This window comes from Salmo salar, chromosome 04 (assembly GCF_965601325.2).
Source record: "Salmo salar chromosome 04, fSalSal1, whole genome shotgun sequence".
Classification (NCBI taxonomy): domain Eukaryota; kingdom Metazoa; phylum Chordata; class Actinopteri; order Salmoniformes; family Salmonidae; genus Salmo; species Salmo salar.
This window is the reverse complement of record NC_138294.1, coordinates 11,824,353-11,848,772: the sequence shown is the minus strand read 5'-3', so window position 1 is coordinate 11,848,772 and position 24,420 is coordinate 11,824,353. Positions and strand designations below refer to the sequence as shown.

The window sequence follows — 24,420 nt, the reverse complement described above, 5'->3', positions numbered from 1 at the left end:
TTGATTGACCACTACTTATTTCCAAAATGTGAATGTAGTCCATGAAAAGGTATTAGGATTATTTGCACAGCTATTGTTCTCAGGTGGCTGCCCAAGTCCTCCCGTGTCTTACATGATACCTACTGCATGGCATTTTCCCCTGCCATTCATTATCACCCATGGTTTACCATTGTAAATGTAGGAGTTTTTAAGCATACTGTATTTTGTCATGTTAGAGGTGTAATGCAACTATATTTGGATTTGGCACCATGGAACTTTTAATGACTTTGGCTTTTAGAATAAACAAAGGGACAGCGGAATTTCCACACGTCTCAAGTGTTGATGTGCCATGTGCTGGCATGGTTACACGTGGTATGTGGTTGTGAGGCCAGTTTGACGTACTGTCAAATTCTCTAAAATTACATTGGAAGCGGCTTATGGTAGAGAAATTACATTTCAATTCTCTGGCAACAGCTCTGGCGAACATTCCTCTAGTCAGCATGCCAATTACGCACTCCCACAAAACTTGAGACATCTGTGGCATTGTGTTGTGTGACAAAACTGCACATTTTAGAGTACCCTTTCATTGTCCCCAGCACCTCCACCTGTGTAATTATCACACTGTTTAATCAGCTTCTTGATATGCCACACCTGTCAGGTGGATGGATTATCTTGGCAAAGGAGAAATCCTATCTAACATTAATATAAACAAATGTGAACACAACTTTTTTTTTGCCACTAAAGTACTTATTTTTTTAAACCTCTACAGGATCGGTGGGTCCCCGGCGGGATGGTTGAGCTGACATAGGCTAATGTGATTAGCATGAGGTTGTAAGTAACAATAACATTTCCCAGGACATAGACATATCTGATATGGGCAGAAAGCTTAAATTATTGTTAATCTAAGTACACTGTCCAATTGACAGTAGCTATTGCAGTGAAATAATACCATGCTATTGATTGAGGAGAGTATTAATGTATTAATAAACCAATTAGGCACATTTGGGCAGTCTTGATACCACATTTTGAACAGAAATGCAATGGTTCATTGAATCAGTCTAAAACTTTGCACATACACTGCTGCCATCTAGTAGCCAAAATCTAAATAGCTCATAGACTCCTAAGTAATATTATGGCCTTTCTCTTGCATTTCAAAGATGATGTAAAAAAAAAACGCTTGTTTTTTTCTTTGTATTATCTTTTACCTGATTTAATGTGTCATATCCTCCTACATTAATTTCACATTTCCACAAACTTCAAAGTGGTTCCTTTCAAATGGTATAAAGAATATGCATATCCTTGCTTCAGGTCCTGAGCTACAGGCAGTTACATTTGGGTATTTCATTTCAGGTGAAAATTGAAAAAAAGGTCAGATCCTTAAGAGGACTGATGCAAGGTTACATTCAGACGAGTGTTGTGATGCTTGTGAGTGTCATAGAGAAAAACAACTGACATGTGTGTTCCTGATGACACTCAGCTTTCAATGGGTTTGTATTAGTTTGTAGGGCCACAACATTTTGCAATGGCCGTCTCAGTCTCCGGACTTGAACCCCATTAAAAACCTGTGGTTTGAATTGAAGAGGACAGTTCATGAGCGCAGATGAAGGATATCAAGGATAAGGAAAGATTCTGTAATGAGGAATGGTCTAAGATCCCTCCCAATGATTTAGGAGATCCCCTCCAATCTCATAACACATTTAAGAGAACGTGTCCACACAAGGGCAGGGTGCTGGAGTATTGAAAACAGAGCATCCATTCATTTTGACCCCTTTCTTATATTATTATTTTGTAAAAAAAAAAAAAAAAAAAAGAGCAGACAATATCGCTCAGTATTTTATTCATATATTTACATTCAAATACATATTGTTGCTCATCTTTATGAAAGGATCCAATAATTCATACCCACTGTATGTGGGTGAGTCAACTTATTTGAATGACATTATTTAATATGATGTAATACATGTTATTAACAAAGTGTGCTCTATTTGAAGTAGAAATTGAAAATAAACTTTATTATTTTAAACAAAATGTTGAATAATTTGGAGACTACAGAAAATATGTTGTCTGTTATGTTAAACAACTGCAGTCAGGGTTGCCTTGGTTGTAGTGTTTTGACTGTAGAAAAACAGCAATATCTAAAGTTGTCCCAGGTGAGGCAGGCAGCATGCGAGGGAGGGGCAACAGCTTCTGCACCTGCACCTTGACAGACTGGAATGACTTCCATGATTTACAAGAAATCACCTGACTGACTAGAAAGGGAAAACCTTCAAGATAAGGGTGACCTGTCACTTCATGAAGTACAACTATGCCCCCATATCACTGTAAAACATCAGCTAAATCTCCACTTGTAGACATACGATTCTAGCTAACCAACTCAACAGGCAGGTAAGGACGTCAATAAAGTTACTATTTTAAGACACAAGCCTGAACCACGTTCTTGATGCATGTTTTGATACAACAAATGCAGTAGTGTAAAAAAACACAAGAATGGTGCCGTCTGGTTTGCTTAATATAAGGAATTTGAAATTATTTATACTTTTACAATTGATACTTAAGTATAGTTTAGCAATTACATTTGCTTTTGATACTTAAGTACATTTAAAACCCAATACTTTTAGACTTTTACTCAAGTAATATTGTACTGGGTGACTTTGTCTCTACTTTTACTCAAGTATGACAATTGGGAACCTTTTCTACCACCGAATAAATGGGTGTTTTGTCTTTGCAAATTGAGTTTTATATGAGTTTTGACTTAATGCTAATTATTTTATAAAAAGCCTTCTGTATGATGGGAGGGGTTGAATGGAGCTGAAGGGTGGGACTAATAACCACAAGATAACCTTCTGTAGTACGATAGTAACTAATGCATACATTTCATTTGTAAATATAGGTATTATGATGTAGGCATTATGCTGTAGGCATTATGATGTAGGCATTATGATGTAGGCATTATGCACATTCCTAAAATGTAATAATCCCTGCTCCCTGTGTCGCTCACAGGGAGCAGGGAGGAAAAGACAAGAGTCAGCAACAAAACAAGCCAACTCGTGCTATAGTAGACTAATAGCTGCCATAGCTAGGTTATTTATCATCCAATATGATTAGGTAGTACCTGTCTTGACTGCCTCAAACTGGCAGAAGCTAGAACCTGTTGGGTCTAGGGGGCAGCATTTGCACGTCTGGATAAAAAAAATGTACCCGATTTAATCTGGTTACTAATCCTACCCAGTAACTAGAATATGCATATACTTATTATATATGGATAGAAAACACTCTAAAGTTTCTAAAACTGTTTGAATGGTGTCTGTGAGTATAACAGAACTCATTTGGCAGGCAAAACCCTGAGACATTTTCTGACAGGAAGTGGATACCTGATGTGTTGTATTGACTTTAAACCTATCCCATTGAAAAACACAGGGACTTAGGAATATTTTGGCACTTCCTATTGCTTCCACTAGATGTCACCAGCCTTTACAAAGTGTTTTGAGTCTTCTGGAGGGAGATCTGACCGAACAAGAGCCATGGAACGATGATGTCCCATTAGACACCTGGCGCGCGAGTTCATGTTGGGTACCCTCGTTCCAATACGTTATAAAAGAGTATGCATTTGTCCACCTTGAATATTATTCATGTTCTTGTTAAAAAAGGCCCTAATGATTTATGCTATACAACGTTTGACATGTTTGAACGAACGGAAATATGTTTTTTCCCCTCGTTCATGACGAGAAGTCCGGCTGGCTTACATCATGTGCTAACGAGACGGAGATTTTTGGACATAAATGATGAGCTTTTTTGAACAAAACTACATTCGTTATGGACCTGTGATACCTGGAAGTGACATCTGATGAAGAGAATCAAAGGTAATGGATTATTTACATAGTATTTTCGATTTTAGATCTCCCCAACATGGCGGCTAGTCTGTATCGCAACGCGTATTTTTCTGGGCGCAGTGCTCAGATTATTGCAAAGTGTGATTTCCCAGTAAGGTTATTTTTAAATCTGGCAAGTTGATTGCGTTCAAGAGATGTAAATCTATAATTCTTTAAATGACAATATAATATTTTACCAATGTTTTCTAATTTTAATTATTTAATTTGTGGTGCTGACTTGAATGCCGGTTATTGGAGGGAAACGATTTCCTGAACATCAACACCACAGTAAAACGCTGTTTTTGGATATAAATATGAACTTGATAGAACTAAAAATGCATGCATTGTCTAACACAATGTCCTAGGAGTGTCATCTGTTGGAGATTGTAAAAGGTTAGTGCATAATTTTAGCTGATTTTATGGTTTTGGTGACGCCTGTCTTTGAATTGGCACAACATTACACACAACTCTTGTAAATGTACTGTCCTAACATACTCTAAATTTATGCTTTCGCCGTAAAACCTTTTTGAAATCGTAAAACGTGGTTAGATTAAGGAGATGTTTATCTTTCAAAGGGTGTAAAATAGTTGTATGTTTGAAAAATTTGAATTTTGACATTTATTTGGATTCAAATTTGCCGCTCTTGAAATGCACCTGCTGTTGATGGAGTGCACCACAGGTGGGACGCTTGCGTCCCACCTAGCCCATAGAGGTTAAACTAATGTCTGTGAGTATTACAGAACTCATATGGCAGGCAAAAACCTGAGAAAGATCCATCCAGGAAGTGGGATTTTTGAAGTTTGTAGTTTTCTATTGAATGTCTACACAGTATCCGATGGCTGTGGGGTCAGATTGCGCTCCCTATGGCTTCCACTAGATTTCAACAGTCTTAAGAAATAGTTTCAGGCTTGTATTGTGAAAAATGAGTGAGTAAGACCACTTTCTATGACTGGTCTGTCTGAAGTCCCATACTGTTTGGGGCGCGTGTCCGAGAGCGTGCCGTTTGTGCATTTTCCGCTTTCTATTGACAACGCAATTGTCTGGTTGAAAAATTATTGCTTATTTATGCTAAAAACAGGGGATTGATTCTAAACATCGTTTGACATGTTTCTACAAACTCTACCTATACTGTTTTGACTTTTCGTCTGCATGTTGTGCGCAGCCTGGAGCTAGTTGATTACTAAACAAAACGCGCCAGCCAAACAGAGGTTTTTGGATATAAAGAGGAACTTTATCGAACATTTATTGTGTAACTGGAAGTCATGTGAGTGCAACCATATGAAGATCATCAAAGGTAAGTGATTAATTTTATCGTTATTTCTGACTTTTGTGATTCATCTACTTGGCTGGTAACTGTATGTAATGTTTTATTAGCTGTGCGCTGTCCTCAGATAATCGCATGGTATGCTTTCGCTGTAAAGCATTTTTGAAATCTGACACAACGGCTGGATTAACCTCTTACATCTAGATGTTCCGATAGCAGAACACCTGCTCCAATATCCAATGATGGGCGTGGCGCGAAATACAAACTCCTCTAAAATCCGAAAACTTCAATTTTTCAAACATATGACTATTTTACAGCATTTTAAAGACAAGACTCTCATTAATCTAACCACACTGTCCGATTTCAAAAAGGCTTTACAACGAAAGCAAAATATTAGATTATGTCAGCAGACTACCCAGCCAGAAATAATCAGACTACCCATTTTTCAAGCTAGCATATAATGTCACAAAAACCCAGAAGACAGCTAAATGCAGCACTAACCTTTGATGATCTTCATCAGATGACAACCCTAGGACATTATGTTATACAATGCATGCAAGTTTTGTTCAATCAAGTTCATATTTATATCAAAAAACAGCTTTTTACATTAGCATGTGACGTTCAGAACTAGCATACCCCCCGCAAACTTCCGGGGAATTTACTAACAATTTACTAAATTACTAACGATAAACGTTCACAAAAAGCATTACAATTATTTTAAGAATTATAGATACAGAACTCCTCTATGCACTCGATATGTCCGATTTTAAAATAGCTTTTCGGATGAAGCACATTTTGCAATATTCTAAGTACATTGCCCGCCATCACAGGGCTAGCTATTTAGACACCCGGCAAGTTTAGCCTTCACCAAAATCAGATTTACTATTATAAAAGTTTGATTACCTTTTGTTGTCTTCGTCAGAATGCACTCCCAGGACTGCTACTTCAATAACAAATGTTGGTTTGGTCCAAAATAATCCATCGTTATATCCGAATAGCGTCGTTTTGTTCGTGCGTTCCAGAAACTATCCGAAATGGGTAATCAGGGTCGCGCATGGCGCAATTCGTGACAAAAAAATTCTAAATATTCCATTACCGTACTTCGAAGCATGTCAACCGCTGTTTAAAATCAATTTTTATGCAATTTATCTCGTAGAAAAGCGATAATATTCCGACCGGGAATCTCCTTTTCGGCAAACAGAGGAAAAATCACAAAGACGGGGGCAGCCAGGGCACGCGCCTAAGCCCACAGTCCCTTGATCGGCCACTTGAGAAAGGCGATAATGTGTTTCTGCCTGGGGCTGGGATGACTACATTCTGTTTTTTCCCGGGCTCTGAGCGCCCATGGAAGACGTAGGAAGTGTCACGTTAGAGCAGAGATCCTTTGTAAAAGATAGAGATGGCAAAGAAGTTCAAGAAATGGTCAGACAGGCCAATTCCTGTAAAGGAATCTCTCAGGTTTTGACCTGCCATTTGAGTTCTGTTATACTCACAGACACCATTCAAACAGTTTTAGAAACTTTAGGGTGTTTTCTATCCATATGTAATAAGTATATGCATATTCTAGTTACTGGGTAGGAGTGGTAACCAGATTAAATCGGGTACGTTTTTTTATCCGGCGGTGTAAATACTGCCCCCTAGCCCTAACAGGTTAACTGTCCGGTAACCGAGCTGAATAATTTGCCTACCGCACTAAGACAGTGTGAGCAGACCGTATGCGTATCTGTATTTAAGTACCGTGTCGCTCCGGTCAGCATAAACGCTAGCAGAATATGCTGAATTGGGTTAAGGTGAGACGTCACTAGAAAACCCACCTTTTCCATAGTGAAAGGATCCTATTTTGGTGCTTGGAAGGATACTCCTGAACCAGTATATGCATATTCTAGTTACTGGGTAGGATTAGTAACCAGATTAAATCAGGTACGTTTTTTATCCAGCCGTGAAAATACTGCCCCCTAGCCATAACAGGTTAACAAGAAGGTAATCTTTAAACTGATGTATAACACTTGTATCTTTTCAGAATTCTTATTATGAGTATTTCTGTTTTTGCGCGCTGCAACTTCACTGGATGTTGGCCAGGGGTTCCGCCAACAATGCAGTTCAAGAAATGGGGTTAAGAAAATATTTACTCAATAAATTAAAGTAAAATATAAAATAAAAAGTAACACAGTAAAATAAAAATAACAAGGCTACAGTGCCTTGCAAAAGTATTCATCCCCCTTGGCATTTAAAAAAAAAAATGTGTATCACAACCTGTCATTTAAATGGATTTTTTTTTTTTTTTCATATTTTTATTTTTATTTCAAATAATGGACATACACAAAATAGTCCGAATTGGTGAAGTGAAATGAAAAAAAAGGGAAAAGTGGTGAGTGCATATGTATTCACCCCCTTTGCTATGAAGCCCCTAAAGTAGATCTGGTGCAACCAATTACCTTCAAAAGTCACATAATTAGTGAAATAATGTCCACCTGTGTGCAATCTAAGTGTCACATGATCTGTCTCATGATCTCAGTATATATACACCTGTTCTGAACACCACTAAGCAATGGGCACCACCAAGCAAGTGGCACCATGAAGACCAAGGAGCTCTCCAAACAGATCAGGGACAAAGTTGTTGAGAAGTACAGTTCGGGGTTGGGTTATAAAGAAATATCCGAAACTTTGAACATCCCACGGAGCACCAATAAATCCATTATTAAAAAAATTGAAGAATATGGCACCACAACAAACCTGCCAAGAGAGGGCCGCCCCACCAAAACTCACGGACCAGGCAAGGAGGGCATTAATCAGAGAGACAACAAAGATACCAAAGATAACTCTGAAGGAGCTGCAAAGCTCCACAACGGAGATTGGAGTATCTGTCCAATGAACCATTTTAAGCCGTACACTCCACAGAGCTGGGCTTTATGGAAGAGTGGCCAGAAAAAAGCCATTGCTTAAAGAAAAAAATAAGTACATCCGTTTGGTGTTCGACAAAAGGCATGTGTGAGACTCCCCAAACATATGGAAGAAGGTGCTCTGGTCAGATGAGACTAATATTGAGCTTTTTGGCCATCAAGGAAAACGCTATGTCTGGCGCAAACCCAACACCTCTCATCACCCTGAGAACCCCATCCCCACATTGAAGCATGGTGGTGGCAGCATCATGCTGTGGGGATGTTTTAATCGGCAGGGACTGGGAAACTGGTCAGAATTGAAGGAATGATGGATGGCGCTAAATACAAGGAAATTCTTGAGGGAAACCTGTTTCAGTCTTCCAGAGATTTGAGACTGGGACGGAGGTTCACCTTCCAGCAGGACAATGACCCTACGCATACTGCTAAAGCAACACTCGAGTTGTGGAGAAACATTTAAATGTTTTGGAATGGCCTAGTCAAAGCACAGACCTCAATCCAATTGAGAAATTGTGGTATGACTTAAAGATTGCTGTACACCAGCGGAACCCATCCAACTTGAAGGAGCTGGAGCAGTTTTGCCTTGAAAAATGGGAAAAAATCCCAGTGGCTAGATGTGCCAAGCTTATAGAGACATACCCCAAGAGACTTGCAGCTGTAATTGCCGCAAAAGGTAGCTCTACAAAGTATTGACTTGTTTTGTCTTATTTCTTGTTTGTTTCACGATAAAAAATATTTAGCATCTTCAAAGTGGTAGGCATGTTGTATTGACTTCAGGAAACAGAAGACATGCCCCATCGATGGGACTGCAGTGGAGAGAGTCAGCAGTTTTAAGTTCCTTGGCATCCACATCACCGAGAACTTGACATGGACCAACAACACCACCACTCTTGCCAAGAGGGCGCAACAGCGCCTTCACTTCCTAAGGTGGCTGAAGAAATGTGTCATGTCCCTCCCGGGTAGTCTCCAAATTCTACCACTGTACCATCGTTAGCGTCCTGACTGGCTGCATCATGGCCTGGTACGGGAAGTGCTCTGTCAACGACCGCAAGGCTCTCCAGCAGGTATCGAAGGTGGCCCAGTACATCACTGGGGCCGTGCTCCCTTCCCAGTCAGGACGTCTACTCAAAGCGGTGCCTGAGGAAGTCCCGCAGCATCATCAAGTACCCCACATGGCCAGACACTATCTGAGCATTGGGTCTCAGACCAACAGGCTCAGAGACTGTTACTCTCGACAAGCCATCAGAGTGCTGAACACTTGATTTGGACTGACCAACTGCAATCACTCACGCACGCACGCACACACCTACACATACATACACAAACACACACATCCACACACACCCACACATAGACCCCCCCCCCCCACACCCACACCCACACACCCACACCCACACACACACACACACACACACACACACACACACACACACACACACACACACACACACACACACACACACACACACACACACACATAAACTAAATGGCATCATGAACATTAACAGGCCATTTTAGCAAAAACCTGGTTGCCTCTTGGCCACAAGTGAATCTTCCAGCAAGACAATAACCTCAAGCACTAATCAAAATCCACAAAGAAATGCTTAATTGACCACAAAATGAACGTTTTGCAATGGCCATCTCAGTCTCCAGACTTGAACCCCATTGATCACATGTGCTTTGAATTGAAAAGGGCATAAAAACAGATGAAGGATATCAAGGATCTGGAAAGATTCTATATGGAGGAATGTTCTAAGATCCCTTCCAACGTGTTCTCCAATCTCATAAAACATTTTAGAAAAAGACTCAGTGTCATTATCCTCGAAGGGGAGGGTGCTAGAGTATTGAAAACAGGTTTGCCAATAATTTGGACCCCTGTCTTTTCGAGTAAAGAAAATAATAAATTAAACAAAATCTTTCTCTGAGCAATTGTATTAGTATATAATTATATAATTTCATATTTTTTTAAGCATACAATATAACTCAGTGTTTTCATTACTTATTTCATACAGTATTTTTTGCGCATCTTCATCAAGGGTGCCAATAATTAAAGACCTCATGCTATACACAACTTCTGCTACTAGACTTTGTATTTATGTACTGCACAATTTAAACACTTGCTCTCCCTGACACACGTGTAAATATTGTATTATAAATTGTTGAGTGGTTTCCTGTATTTATACATGCTATATGTTTAGTCTATTCTACCGAGCCCATTTACTTTAAATGTTTTATTAATATATTTTATTATTTCTTAATGGTGTCACTTTATTGAGAGGGAACATGCAAGTGAGCATTTTGTTGGACGGTGTATACCATGTGTATCCTGTACCGATTCTGTATATTATCATCATATTATACAGAAGATGGCGCCGACAGACATGGAAGCTCTGCTTCTAGCTCCTAAGCAACTTTGCAGTATTTCGTTTTTTGTGTGTGGTATTTCTGACATTATTAGCCCAGAAAGTATTTTGTGTTATTACATAAAGTCGGAAAGAGCTTGCGGATATCAGAGCGGGGGTAACTCAGCAGCATTACGACCAGAAATACTGCTTTCCCAAATTGTATCCTTTGTCTGTACCCCCCAGGGCAATGGAACTTATCCCAGAGGCTGCTCCAAGACACCGGTGGAGAAGAGATATTCGGAGTGGTCTTCTAGTCTGACTCAGGAGGCGTGCACACCATCCACCGGTTTTGAGTATATTACTCGCTAATGTCCAGTCCCTGGACAATAAAGTAGACGAGCTCAGTGCGGGGATCTCCTTACAGAGAGACATCAGGGACTGTAATATACTCTGTTTTCAGAACCATGAGTCTCTCCGGATATACTGTCCCCATCCATACAGCCAGCTGAGTTCTCAGTACATCGCACAGACAGGAATAAAGGGAAGAAAAAAGGCGGTTGTGAATGTTTCATGATTAACTACTCATGGTGTGATTGTGATAACTTACAGGAACTCAAGTCCTCTTGTTCTGCCTGCCTAGAATACCACACAATCAAATGACGACTGTATTACCTCCCAAGAGAATTCTCTTCGGTTATAGTTACAGCCGTGTATATTCCCCCTCAAGCCGAAACCACGACGGCCCTACACTGGACTTTGTGCAAACTGAGGCCACATTTATTGTAGCTGGGGATTTTAACAAAGCAAATTTAGGAAAAGGCTACCGAAGTTCTATCAACACATGGCCTGTAGTACTCGCGCATCAAAAACTCTTGACCATTGTTACTCCCCCTTCAGGGATGGCTACAAGGCCCTCCCTTTGGCAAATCAGATCACAATTCCACCCTGCTCCTCCCTTCCTATAGGCAGAAAGTCAAACAGGAAGTACCCGTACTAAGGTCTATTTAATGCTGGTCTGACCAATCAGAATCCATGTTTTGATCACGCGGACTGGGATATGTTCTGGCTTGCCTCTGAGAATAACATTTACATGTACTCGGACACGGTGACTGAGTTCATCAGGAAGTGTATAGGGGATGTTGTTCCCACTGTGACTATTAAAACCTACCCAAACCAAAAACTGTGGATAGATGGCAGCATTCGTGCAAAACTGAAATCGTGAACCACCTCATTTAAACACTGCATGGTGACTGGGAATATGGTTGAAAGCAAACAGTTTACTTATTCCCACCATAAGGCAATCACACAGGCAGAACGTCAGTACAGAGACAGAGTGGAGTCGCAATTCAATGACTCAGACACAAGACATATGTGGCATGATTTGGCATGGGTCATCAGATCCTCAAAAGGTTCTACAGCTGCACCATCGAGAGCATCCTGACTGGTTGCATCCCTGCCTGGTATGGCAACTGCTCAGCCTCCGACCACAAGGCACTACAAGCTTCCTGCCATCCAGGACCTCTATACCAGGCGGTGTCAGAGGAAGGCCCTAAAAATTGTCAAGGACTTCACACACCCTAGTCATAGACTGTTCCCACTGCTCCCGCACGGCAACGGTATAGGAGCGCCAAGTCTAGGTCCAAGAGGCTTCTAAACAGTTTCTACCCCCAAGCCATAAGATTCCTGAACACCTAATCAAATGGCTACCCAGACTATTTGCATTGCCCCCCCCCCCCCTCTTTTTACACCACCGTCTTGCTCCCGGACAAGCTAAACACCTTCGCCCGCTTTGAGGATAACACAGTGCCTCTGACGCGGCCTGATCCCAAGGCATGTGGACTCTCGTTCTCTGTGGCTGACGTGAGTAAGACATTTAAGCGTGTTAAACCTCAAAAGAATGCCGGCCCAGACGACATCCCTAGCTTCATCCTCAGAGCATTCGCAGACCAGGTGGTTGGAGTGTTTACGGACATATTCAATCTCTCCCTATCCCAGTCTGCTGTCCCTACTTGCTTCAAGATGTCCACCATTGTTCCTGTACCCAAGAAAGCAAAGGTAACTGAACAAAATTACTATTGCCCCGTAGCACTCAAATTGTTTGGGCACAGACCTGGATAGTAAGACAGAACTCTGCAGGTTATCTTTGCAGTAGATTGCAACACCGCCCCCTTTGGCAGTTCTATCTTGTTGGAAAATGTTATAGTTAGGAATGGAAATGTCAAGGTTTTTGGTGGTCTTCCTAAGCCAGGATTCAGACATGGCTCGGACATCCGGATTGGTGGAGTGTGCTAGGGCAGTGAATAAAACAAACTTAGGGAGGAGGCTTCTAATGTTAACATGCATGAAACCAAGGCTTTTACGGTTGCAGAAGTCAACAAATGAGAGAGCCTGGGGGATGGGAGTGGAGCTAGACACTGCAGGGCCTGGATTAACCTCTACATCACCAGAGGAACAGAGGAGGAGTAGGATAAGGGTACGGCTAAAGGCTAACAGAACTGGCCGTCTAGCACGTTCAGAACAGAGAGTAAAAGGAGCAGATTTCTGGGCACGTAGAATATATTCAAGGCATAATGTACAGACAAAGGTATAGTAGGATGTGAATACAGTGGGGGTAAACCTGTGCATATAGTGATAATGAAAGAGATATTGTCTCTAGAAATAGCATTTAAACCAGGTGATGTCACTGCGTGTGTGGGAGGTGGAACTAAATTGTTAGCTGAGGCGTTTTGAGCAGTGCTAGAGGCTCTACAGTGAAATTAAACAATAGTTACAAACCAAAACAGCAATGGACAAGGCATGGTGATGTAAGGGAGAGGCATGCGTAGCCGGGTGATCATAAGAGTCCAGTGCGTGGCTTCAGGCAACTAGCTAGCAGGCTAACAGAAAGGCCTTAGAGGGGCGACGTGACGGAGGAAAGTCTGTTGTGGCCTCCTCGTGCAGTTACATCAGAGGACGGATCAGCAGGGCTCTGTGTGGTAAACCAGGCCAATTTGCAAAATATGTATAGTGGCCAAAGAAATATGTCCGAAGGGCCTCTTAAGCCAGCAGTCCAATGTGCTTTAGATAGCTAGCAGGCTGCGGATTAGCAGCTGTGCGTTCAGGGAACGTTAGCTGCTGTAATTCTAGGTGGGGAAAAAAAAAATATATATATAATAATACAAATAAAAAAATAGGTTCAGAGCTTGCGATAGGAATCCGGAGATATGGAGAAGAATAAGTCCGACTAGCTCTGGTTTGAGTCGCGCTGTACAGACTGGCGAGAGTTGTCCGGGATAAAGGTAGCTGATGACCGCTAGCAAAGGATAGCTGACTGCTAGCTAGTAGCTTCGGAATGTATTCGATGGGCCTCGTAAGCTAACAGTCCGTTGTGCTCTAGACAGCGAGCATTCAGGGGACGTTAGCTGCGAAGGTCGGAAGGTGAGAAGGTTCAGAGCTTGCGGTAGGAATCCGGAGATATGGAGAGGAATAAGTCCGACTAGCTCTGGTTTGAGTCGCGCTGTACAGACTGGCGAGAGTTGTCCGGGATAAAGGTAGCTGATGACCGCTAACAAAGGATAGCTGACTGCTAGCTAGTAGCTTCGGAATGTATTCGATGGACCTCGTAAGCTAACAGTCTGTTGTGCTCTAGACAGCTAGCACTCAGGGGACATTAGCTGCAAAGGTCAGAAGGTGAGAAGTTTCAGAGCTTGCGGTAGGAATCCGGGGATATGGAGAGAAAAATAGGTCCGGTATGCTCTGGTTGAATCGCGTTGTACAAACTGGCGAGAGCTTTCCGAGCTAAAGGTTAGCTGATGACCGTTAGCTGGCTAGTTAGCTGGCTAGCTTATGTTGGAGATTCCAGTAATGGAGGTAGAGAAAAATACTTTAGAGAAAAAGCAGGTTCACACCACATTGGGTGAGGCGGGTTGCAGGGGAGTATTTTGAAGTAAGGGGTTAGAAAAATATAAAAAGATATGCGAAGAAAAAGATATAGATATATATATATATATACACGGGCCACGACAAGACGAGGACAAAAGACGTATGACTGCTACGCCATCTTGGATTATATTCAATGACTAATTGTCACTGAATCATCGTGACATATGGCATATATTATATTTGATATATATTATTAGACGTTATTCAGTATGAGACAGTAGAAGCTCTCATAAGATGTGATCTTTGTCTTTCTCTCTTTGCATCTGATCTCTCTCTGCAGTCAGGTTGGTGTAACTGGGCTTAATCTGTATATTGCTTTGGCGGACCTTGTTTTTTTTTGTGACATTTGTCAATAAAACTCATGAATGCTGATTATGTGTTATTATATTCAAGCAAATCTACCCCCGCCCATGCAACGGCATCCTAAAGTAATTTTCCACTGACCCTCTTTCTCCCTCAAGTCACCCATCACTAATTTCTGAAATAACACAACACAAAAGTGATGTAAACACATGTACTACCTAAACATGTATTGAATCATACACATCCAATCTCTGTCACTTTATTTTGTTTAATTCATATTTTTTCTGTTTTAGTTTCAGTTTGAGTCATCTGAAATCCCCTGACTGACTTGAAGGGGGAGGGGTCGGAGCAAGTCAGTTTCTAGTCAGTGAGGTGATTTCTTGTAAATCATGCTCTCTGCTGCAGTTAAATAATGATACTTTACTGATTAAATGGGTTGTTTAGACAAAGTAATCTTAGTCATATCACTGACTCATTGTCACTGACTCACCGTGACATATGGCATATATTATATTTTATATAGATTATTAGACATTATACAGTATGTGCCAGTAGAAGCTCTTATAAGATATGATCTTTGTATTTCTCACTTTGCATCTGATCTCTCTCTGCAGTCTTGTTGGCGTAACTGGTCTTTAGCTGTATAAATCAATTCATTTTTATCAAGTTGTTGTCAATAACACTCATGAATGCAACTGTTTATGTCAAATAGTTTTGTGTTCTAATTGTAGCCCTTGTTGCCCTGAAAAGCAAATAGTAAAATACTTCATTGTGAGGCTAAATATAAGGGCTGGACATGCAGATAAGTGAAAGTCAGATACTGATCTCGGGACTGATAGGGTTAATCATGTTCTGATGCTGTTGCTCTTGGTGTGAGATTACGCCCCACATCTCTATAAAACATCAGCTGAATCTCTACTTGTAGACATATGACTGCAGGTCCCCAACTCAGCAGGCAGGCAAAGGTAAAGACATCTATAACTGTACTATTTCAACACCAAACACATTGTTGTGTGTGCAAATACAAATGGCTATTTCTGGTATTTCCAGACTGACATATAAAAAGTGAAATGTGAAACTTTGTGAGTTTCTTAAGACTGTACACGGTATGCACTTTATTTTATACAATGCCTTCTGTAATAAGTTGTATGAGTGATGATGTTTTTATATTCATTGTAACATGAGTAACTAATGCAAACGTTTAATTTCTACATTATTAAAATAATATAGGCAACACATGCAATAGGATATAGGCATTTTGTCCATTACTCAAAGGAAAAATATCAGGGACTAACATGGACTTCAAATATAATACAGATGATGCACTTCTAATGCTTATCTTAGTGTTAGATCACAATGTGTCCAGGTTGATGACATGACTTCTAACAAGCTCAAATTGGTGTTATGGCGTCTATCAGTAGTTGAAACAATAACAAGGCGTCAATCCCCTTCCCTGTTTCGGTAAAAAGCAAGGTGATGGGGCAGGAGAATTGGAACCACTCTCAAATTCATAGACAGAGCTATGGATGCAAGGACAGACCATCCATGATATCAAAAGTTTTAACAATGTTTTGAGGCTATATCATTTGTTTACATTTACTTTGTTTATATTTTGGGTTTTGAAGGGGTATGATAGTTGAACTAAGCTCATGAGGCATTTATAAGTTATATTCTTCAAGAATCAATGGGTACATATCATTCATTTATAAGTCCAAAAATGGATGTAGCAACTGCTGATTGCACCTTTAAATGCAAAGAAAGCTAAACAAATTGTGTTCTCAAGAACAAGAAAGCAACCTCCTATGCTGCCTCATATGTTCACTTTGTAACACAAGTCCATTTCTTGTTCTTGAGAATACCATTCGTTGTTCTTCCCTGCTCACACTAGATACACATGTAACGGGTGTCGTAAGGATTGGACCAAGGTGCAGCGGGAACGTGTATACTCATCTTCTTTATTAAATCAAAAGAAGGAAAAACAAACAAATCACGTATACAAAACAACGAACGACACTCAAACAGTCCTGTCAGGTGCACAGCCACAAAACAGGAAACAACTACCCACAAACCCCCATAGCACAAACACCCCTATACTTCCCTGTGGCTCAGTTGGTAGAGCATGGTGTGTGCAACGCCAGGGTTGTGGGTTCGATTCCCACGGGGGGCCAGTACAAAAAAATGCATGAAATGTATGCATTCGCTACTGTAAGTCGCTCTGGATAAGAGCGTCTGCTAAATGACTAAATTGTAAATTGTACATAGGACCTTCAATCAGAGGCAATGAGGAACAGCTGCCTCCAATTGAAGGTCAATCAACAAACTCTAAACATAGAAATAGAAAGACTAGACTGAACATAGAAATACACTAACATGGAACATAGACCAAAAACCCCGGAACACTCTAAACAAACACCCCCTGACACGTCCTGACCAAACTACAATAACAAAAATACCCCTTACTGATCAGGACGTGACAACACATTACCATGCTGCTTTAAGATGTGTAACCAACACCAGATATATCACCACTCTACCTAATATCAGTTAGCAGCGAGGCCATCCTAAACTGTAAGGCGATACACACACTGGTACATGTTTGTCTATAAGACCATTTTAGGGCAGCTGCCAATATACTGTATTTAAGCACTTTACTCACCCTACAGAGTCATGGGGAGATTCTCAATTGCATACTCCTCGTGTCCTCTCTCGTCTCTCCTTGCCTCCTTCTCAAACCCCAATGGAAAAGCCAGAGGTCCCGCCACTCTGACCTTCTCCACCAATGGGTTTTGAAAAGGAGGTGAGGAGAGAAGATGCAAGAAGTATGCAATTTGAGATTCTCCCATGTTCGTTACCGTCTGAGATCACAGAATTGTATTTTATATAATGTTTCCAACTCAATAACTGAGTTTGTTAAGAGTGACTTTAGCTTTGATGCCCCATCATCTTGAAAGACTTTGGAAAAGTACTTATAACTCGATCATTTTATTCTGATTGATGGATTTAAATTCCAGATTGGAGGGTTGTTGACCACAGATTGCACATGTTTTTAAACCTGCTCTTTTAAACTCTCTTATACACTTGACACTGTTTTAACTTCCATTCATTATTGTTTTATGTTGTGTTGTGTCTCATGTGTATCTGTATGTATGCTAGATTCTTGGCCAGGGCTCACTTGAAAAAGATATGTAAATCTGAATGTAACTTTTCTGGTTAAATAAATGTCAAATAAAATAAAAGAATGAATTCCATATTAGCAGACATGCATAAAGACGACAGCCTCCATGCATTTACCACAAATGCCTAGTTAGCTAAATTTTCCATATCTACCTTGCTCTCCATTACTCTGTTTTGTATCTGCATTAGCAAAGTATGGATGATCTCTATTCTATCTCCTAGAGTATGGATGATCTCTATTATAGCTCCTAGAGTATGGATGATCTCTATTCTATCTCCTAGAGTATGGATGATCTCTATTCTAGCTCCTAGAGTATGGATGATCTCTATTCTATCTCCTAGATTATGGATGATCTCTATTCTAGCTCCTAGACTATGGATGATCTCTATTCTATCTCCTAGAGTATGGATGCTAGATTATGGATGATCTCTATTCTAGCTCCTAGACTATGGATGATCTCTATTCTATCTCCTAGAGTATGGATGATCTTTATTCTATCTCCTAGAGTATGGATGATCTCTATTCTATCTCCTAGAGTATGGATGATCTCTATTCTATCTCCTAGAGTATGGATGATCTCTATTCTAGCTCCCAGAAGGCTGTGATTTTGGGCTCCTGAGTGGCACAGCGGTCTAAGGCTCTGCATCTCAGTGCAAGAGGCGTCACGCCGTTCCTGGTTCAAATCCAGGCTGCATCACATCCGGCCGTGATTGGGCGGCGCACAATTGGCCCAGCGTCGTCCAGGTTTGGCCGGGGTAGGCCGTCATTGTAAATAAGAATTTGTTCTTAACTGACTTGCCTAGTTAAAACAAAAAAAAATGTTTTATTTAAACCCAGAATATAGATTGTGCTGATTTATTGTCAAATTGAACCATGTTGTGCGCCGTTGTTAAAATAACTGTGCTTATAGTGTTAAAACAATGACATCATATCTGTATTCTGACATCTTCATGCATGTTAGCCATTTTGAAGCCTGCACAATAAACACTTTATTGCCCTTTAACTGTGTATTGGATATGTCAAAGAATCTTTGGAAGACAATATGTTTTGCAATGTACCAAAAATGTTGCTAAACATTCAGGGGCAATGCTATGTAGGTGATTAGAGAATAAATAAAAACAATACCACTGACAGCCAGTGTAAGGAGACCAACATTTGACTAATTTGAGATCTGTTCTTAGTGTTGGTTGATCATCCACTCATTGTATTTTTTTGTGAGAGAGTAAACCACTTACAATGTTTTCCATGCCAGACTTTAGAAGACTGCTGCAGCCCGTCCATCTTTTGGTGGATTCCCCTCCTGGTGGACTTAAAGTGATGGAGAAGCCTGATGATGAGGGGTCACCAGGTGCAACAGGTGGTGAAGGGGATGGAAGAGACACCACACCAGTTCACAGCACTGGTACTCCTGATGGCATTGCAGCACTAGGAGCTATGCTACAGGGCTTCATGTTGGTTCAACAGCAGCAACACCAGTCAATGCAAACAATGCAGCAACAGATGCAGCTGCAGATCAGCCAGCTACAGGAGGAGGTGCAGAACGGAAAGACAAAGCAACTGTGTGTTGTGACCCCTCTGCCAGCAGCAAACCCAGACACTTTGACAAGACCAGCTCCTCAGTCCCTAGGCAAGTTGTTCATCATGCAGCTCTTTGAGGATGAAGACACAATTCACAACAATTAAACACTTCATAAGCAGTCTGCAAACTAACCACTTCCTGCATGTATGCTGATGTACAATACTATATCTCACTCTCCATTCTAGACCCAGCAGAGGAGGTATTAGCTGAACACCTTGACAAGAAGGAGGAGGAAGCAGAGAGGGTAAGACACAAGTACTTAAGATAAGAAGAACAGGTCCTGAGAAAGTACCACATGATGATGTCATGTTTGTGAAATTCATAGTTACAGAAAGAACATAGGGTAATACTTTGTATTAACCATCAGTAATAAACCATGTATAAACAGAAAGAACATAGGGTAATACTTTGTATTAACAGTCAGTAATAAACCATGTATAAACAGAAAGAACATAGGGTAATACTTTGTATTAACAGTCAGTAATAAACCATGTATAAACAGAAAGAACATAGGGTAATACTTTGTATTAACAGTCAGTAATAAACCATGTATAAACAGAAAGAACATAGGGTAATACTTTGTATTAACAGTCAGTAATAAACCATGTATAAACAGAAAGAACATAGGGTAATACTTTGTATTAACAGTCAGTAATAAACCACGTATAGGGCATTTAGAAACAGTTTGCTCACCATGCATTAATCATTACCCCAACATTTGTAGATTATTTATATGAAATGTTCGATATATTTCCTTTAGAAAACATGAGCTGGCGCACACCCAGATAAAAATATTTTATGTAGAGGTGCTGACTAACGGCCAATAAACTGTAAGCTATAAAAATAAAGAAAGTCCCTGGAAGTTTATATATAGAGTGTGCTACTCTCTTTTTTTATATAGCTTATATGATATATTTCCTTTAACATCTTGTGCGTATTATTTTACCATTGATATGTTCCAAGCCATTTTGACACCTTAAGGGGGCATCAGGTACAGCTGGAATGTCTACCAATGGCATGCCCATCCTTTAGTGAGAAATTGCACTGGTGTTAAAAACATTTATAAAGAATAAACAGCAATCACTTTAGATGAGGGGCTCCAAAAACACTTTACTAGTGATTAATAAATGGTTAATCAACGTGGGAGTAATGACGACTATATGGTGAATTCACTATTTAACAATTCCTTATCAATGGCTTATTACAGTGTTTACATATGTAGACACTGGTATGGTGCTGGATTTAATGAACATTTATTTAAAAAGTGGTGGAATTTCCCTTTTTATTTTCATTTTCAGCCTAACCAATGTAATGAATTGATTTAACTGTTTTGTTAGAAATCGGAAGAGGTCCAACAGCCTTTGTCCAAAGCCAATGATGAGACAAAACCAGAGACAGATGGCTCCTCAGGAGGAAACAGAGAAACAACCAGAGGTATTGTCTCCTGTTTTAAAGTTCTTTATACCAGCTCCTTTCATTGCCCTTACACTTCATGTCTGCTTAATTACTCAAATGTAAATGTTGTCAATGTAATAACTCATCAAACTATTGAAGTTGGCACAGTAATGGAACGTTATGTAGTAGTAGTAGTAGTAGTAGTAGTAGCAGTAAAAGTAGTAGTAGTAGTAGTGGTAGAAGTAGTGGTAGTATCTCATTATACTAGTAGTAGTGGTATCAGTAGTAGTGGTATCTAATTATATAGTAGTAGTAGTAGTAGTATCTAATTATATAGTAGTACTTGTATCTAATTATATATTAGTAGTAGTAGTAGCAGCAGTAGTAGTAGTAGCAGCAGCAGCAGTAGCATTAGAAGTAGTAGTAGCAGTAGTAGAAGTTGCAGTAGCAATAGTAGCAGCAGTCTCAGTAGTAGCAGTAGTATCAACAGTAGTTGTAGCAGCAGTAGTAGTAGCAGTAGTAGTGGCAGTAGTAGTAGTAGCAGTAGCAGTAGTAGCAGCAGTAGCATTAGAATAGAAGTTGCAGTAGTAGTAGTAGTAGCAGCAGTAGCAGTAGTAGAAGTAACAGTAGCAGTAGTAGAAGTAACAGTAGCAGTAGTATTAGTATCTTATTATATAGTAGTAGTATTAGTTGTAGTACTATTGGTATTAGTAGTAGTATCTAATTATGTAGTAGTAGTTGTAGTAGTAGTATTTCATTATATAGTAGTAGTAGTAATAGTATCTAATTATATAGCAGTAGCAGTAGTAGTACTAGTAGTATATAATTAAATAGTAGTAGTAGTACTAGTAGTAATAGTATCTAATTATATAGTAGTAGTAGCAGTAGTAGATCATTATATAGTGGTAGTAGTAGTAATAGTATCGTATTATTATTATTATGTAGTAGTAATGTAGTAGTATCTAATTATATAGTAGTAGTGTCTAATTATATAGTAGTAGTAGTATATAATTATATAGTAGTAGTAGTAGTAGTAACTAATTAAATAGTAGTAGTAGTAGTAGTAGTAGTATTAGTTTATAATGATATAGTAGTAGTAGGAGGAGTATAGTAGTATCTAATTATATAGTGGTAGTAGTAGTAGTATTATAATTATGTAGTACTAGTAGTAATAGTAGTATTATAATTATGTAGTACTAGTAGTAGTAGTATTATATAATGATGTAGTAGTAGTATTAGTAGTCGCAGTAGTAACATTATCAAGTTATATAGTAGTAGTAGTAGTAGTAGTACTAGTAGTTATATATATATATATATATATACACTAGTACTACTACTATATATATATATATATAGTAGTAGTAGTATTAATAGTGGTATCTAATTAAGTAGTAGTAGTATTTTTTGCAAGTCGCACAGTGGTCTAAGGCGCCACTACAGACCCAGGTTCGATCCCAGACTGTGTCACAGCCGGCCGTGACCGGGAGATCACTGGGGCGATGCACAATTGGCCCAGCATCATCCGGGCCAGGGGAGGGTTTGGCCGGCTGGGATTTCCTTGTCATCGTGGTCTAGCGACTTCTTGTGGTGGGCCAGTAAGCTTACTCGGTCGTCAGTTGGACGGTGTTTCCTCCTACACATTGGTGTCGGCTTCCGGGTTAAGTGAGCAGTGCGTCAAGAAGCAGTGAGGACGCATGGCTCTTGACCTTCGCCTCTTTCGAGTCTGTAGGGGAGTTGAAGCGATGACACAAGATCGCAACTGTCAATTGGATATCATGAAAATGGAGGGAAAAAGTAGTATTTTTCATGAGAATGTGTTTGACTGGATCTGTGGGTGATATAATGGTGCAGGATTATATAGTTGACACATTATTAACTTACTTAGTGGTAAGCTAGTCATATTTTTTTTTTACTGGATCCGATCTCACTACATCTACCTTTCCCGTCTGAGATCCTGCCCTTATTAAAGTACTATATCTCAACCTCCATTCCAGGCCCAGCCGAGGTGTCAGGTCAACACGTTGTCAAGAAGGAGGAGGCAGAGAGGGTAATAGACACATTTACATGATTTCTATCCTCAGTGGTAATGCTGATCATGTTCCTATAATATGATATGTTTCTATGATATGTTTCTATAATATGATATGCTCAATGTTATATAAGGTTAAGTTCCAGCATGGTTTGTACAGATGTAGGATCTTCATTTGTCCTATATTGTCACAGCAAAATAATCTTGCAGCAACAGGATTTAACATTTAGTCCATATTATTGCTTGATCGGTGGTTAGGCTGTTAGCTGGCCAAAAGTAGGCTACATGAAAAGTGCAATACTATTAAAACATTTTGTGTGGGTTTTCAGTGAATTAATGTCAATAAGGAAGCTCCACTGCATTTCCTGCAGTGCAGGAAAATTCTCAGCACAAAATAGTGATCAAATTAAGATCCTTCATCTGTATATACATTTTCAACATACGTTATGTGAAGTGAATAACAATAACATATTGTAACTGTGTGGATCAAGTGAAATCACTCGTTTGTGGATGTATTATTGACCCAAAGGCCAATCCAGAGATTTCAGCTGCATCCCCTTCCAATCCAGAGAAGGGCTGGGAAGAGAAGATTAACCAGGGAGATCAGGGAGAACTAAAGCTGGGTGTTGACTGGGGTTGTAATGAGTAGGCTACTCTGAAAAAATGTACTTCCATAAAATCACAGATAGAATCCACTGTTATTCTCTTGCATTTTGTGATCTAGCGCCAATGAAGTCTATTTGGTGCAGTGCTTGACTTGGGAAGGAGCTCATCGGAACTGACTACCGGCACCTCATATGTTCTACTGCTTAAATTCCTGCACCTAAATATAAACAGTACTGGCCCTCTAAATGAGTACCGGCACCTATTTCAGTCCAAGTCAAGCACTGATTGGGAGAGAACTCGAATTTTATGGATGTACACTTGGAAAAAGTTTAATTGTTTATTGTGGACTGTTTGGTGATGTTTGGCTGCTGTTTTAACACAGATATACTTTCATAATTGTGTTCCGTGTTAAGAAGGGAAAATAAGGGAACATGTTATATTTAACAGGTAAAGTCACTTTCCTTTTTCCAAACATATCACCTTTCCTACATGATGGTCACAACAGGGCAATGACAGCCCTAGTATAAATTAAGCCCAAACCAGGTATGCCAGACTAGGCATTAATGTGCCCTAATTCTAAATGGAAGCTATTGTGCTTTATCCTCAACAGACCAGAATTGAAGATTCAATGTCATAATGTCTTAAACATGTTAAGACACAGCTTCCCTGTGGCTCAGTTGGTAGAGCGTGGTGTTTGCAACACCAGTATGGTGTGTGCAACGCCAGGGTTGTGGGTTTGATTCCCACGGGGGGCCAGTACAAAAAAATTAAAATGCATGAAATGTATGAAATTTATGCATTCACTACTGTAAGTCGCTCTGGATAAGAGTGTCTGCTAAATGACTAAAATGTAAAATGTTAACCTATGATTTCAACTTTTTATAGAAATGTGAAGCGGAAGAACCAGTGCCAAAAGCCATAGATGAGCCAAAACCAGAAGAAGGTTCCTCAAGAGAAAACATCAAAACAACCCAAGGTACCACAGCACACTACACATTCAATGATATATGATTTGGTAACACTGTCATTCAAAATTAATTAATAAGCATTTATAAACT

At 39.9% G+C, this 24,420-nt stretch overlaps 1 protein-coding gene across 2 annotated transcripts in view; it reads left to right on the top strand.

Moving 5' to 3' along the window:
- Window positions 1–24,420, top strand: part of LOC106597121 (up-regulator of cell proliferation) — a 116,178-nt gene that overhangs the window by 68,789 nt on the left and 22,969 nt on the right. The window contains exons 1-6 of one of the 2 annotated variants that reach the window (XM_082974083.1): window positions 9,507–15,543; window positions 19,006–19,380; window positions 19,518–19,576; window positions 20,670–20,766; window positions 22,722–22,774; window positions 24,248–24,338. The exons of the other annotated variant lie outside the window; for it this stretch is intronic. Of the exons in view, the coding sequence (XP_082830209.1) occupies window positions 19,071–19,380; window positions 19,518–19,576; window positions 20,670–20,766; window positions 22,722–22,774; window positions 24,248–24,338 (610 nt within the window). The 5' untranslated portion in view covers window positions 9,507–15,543; window positions 19,006–19,070. Of the gene's footprint in view, window positions 1–9,506; window positions 15,544–19,005; window positions 19,381–19,517; window positions 19,577–20,669; window positions 20,767–22,721; window positions 22,775–24,247; window positions 24,339–24,420 lie in introns of those variants that run through there. 2 annotated transcript variants of the gene reach the window in all.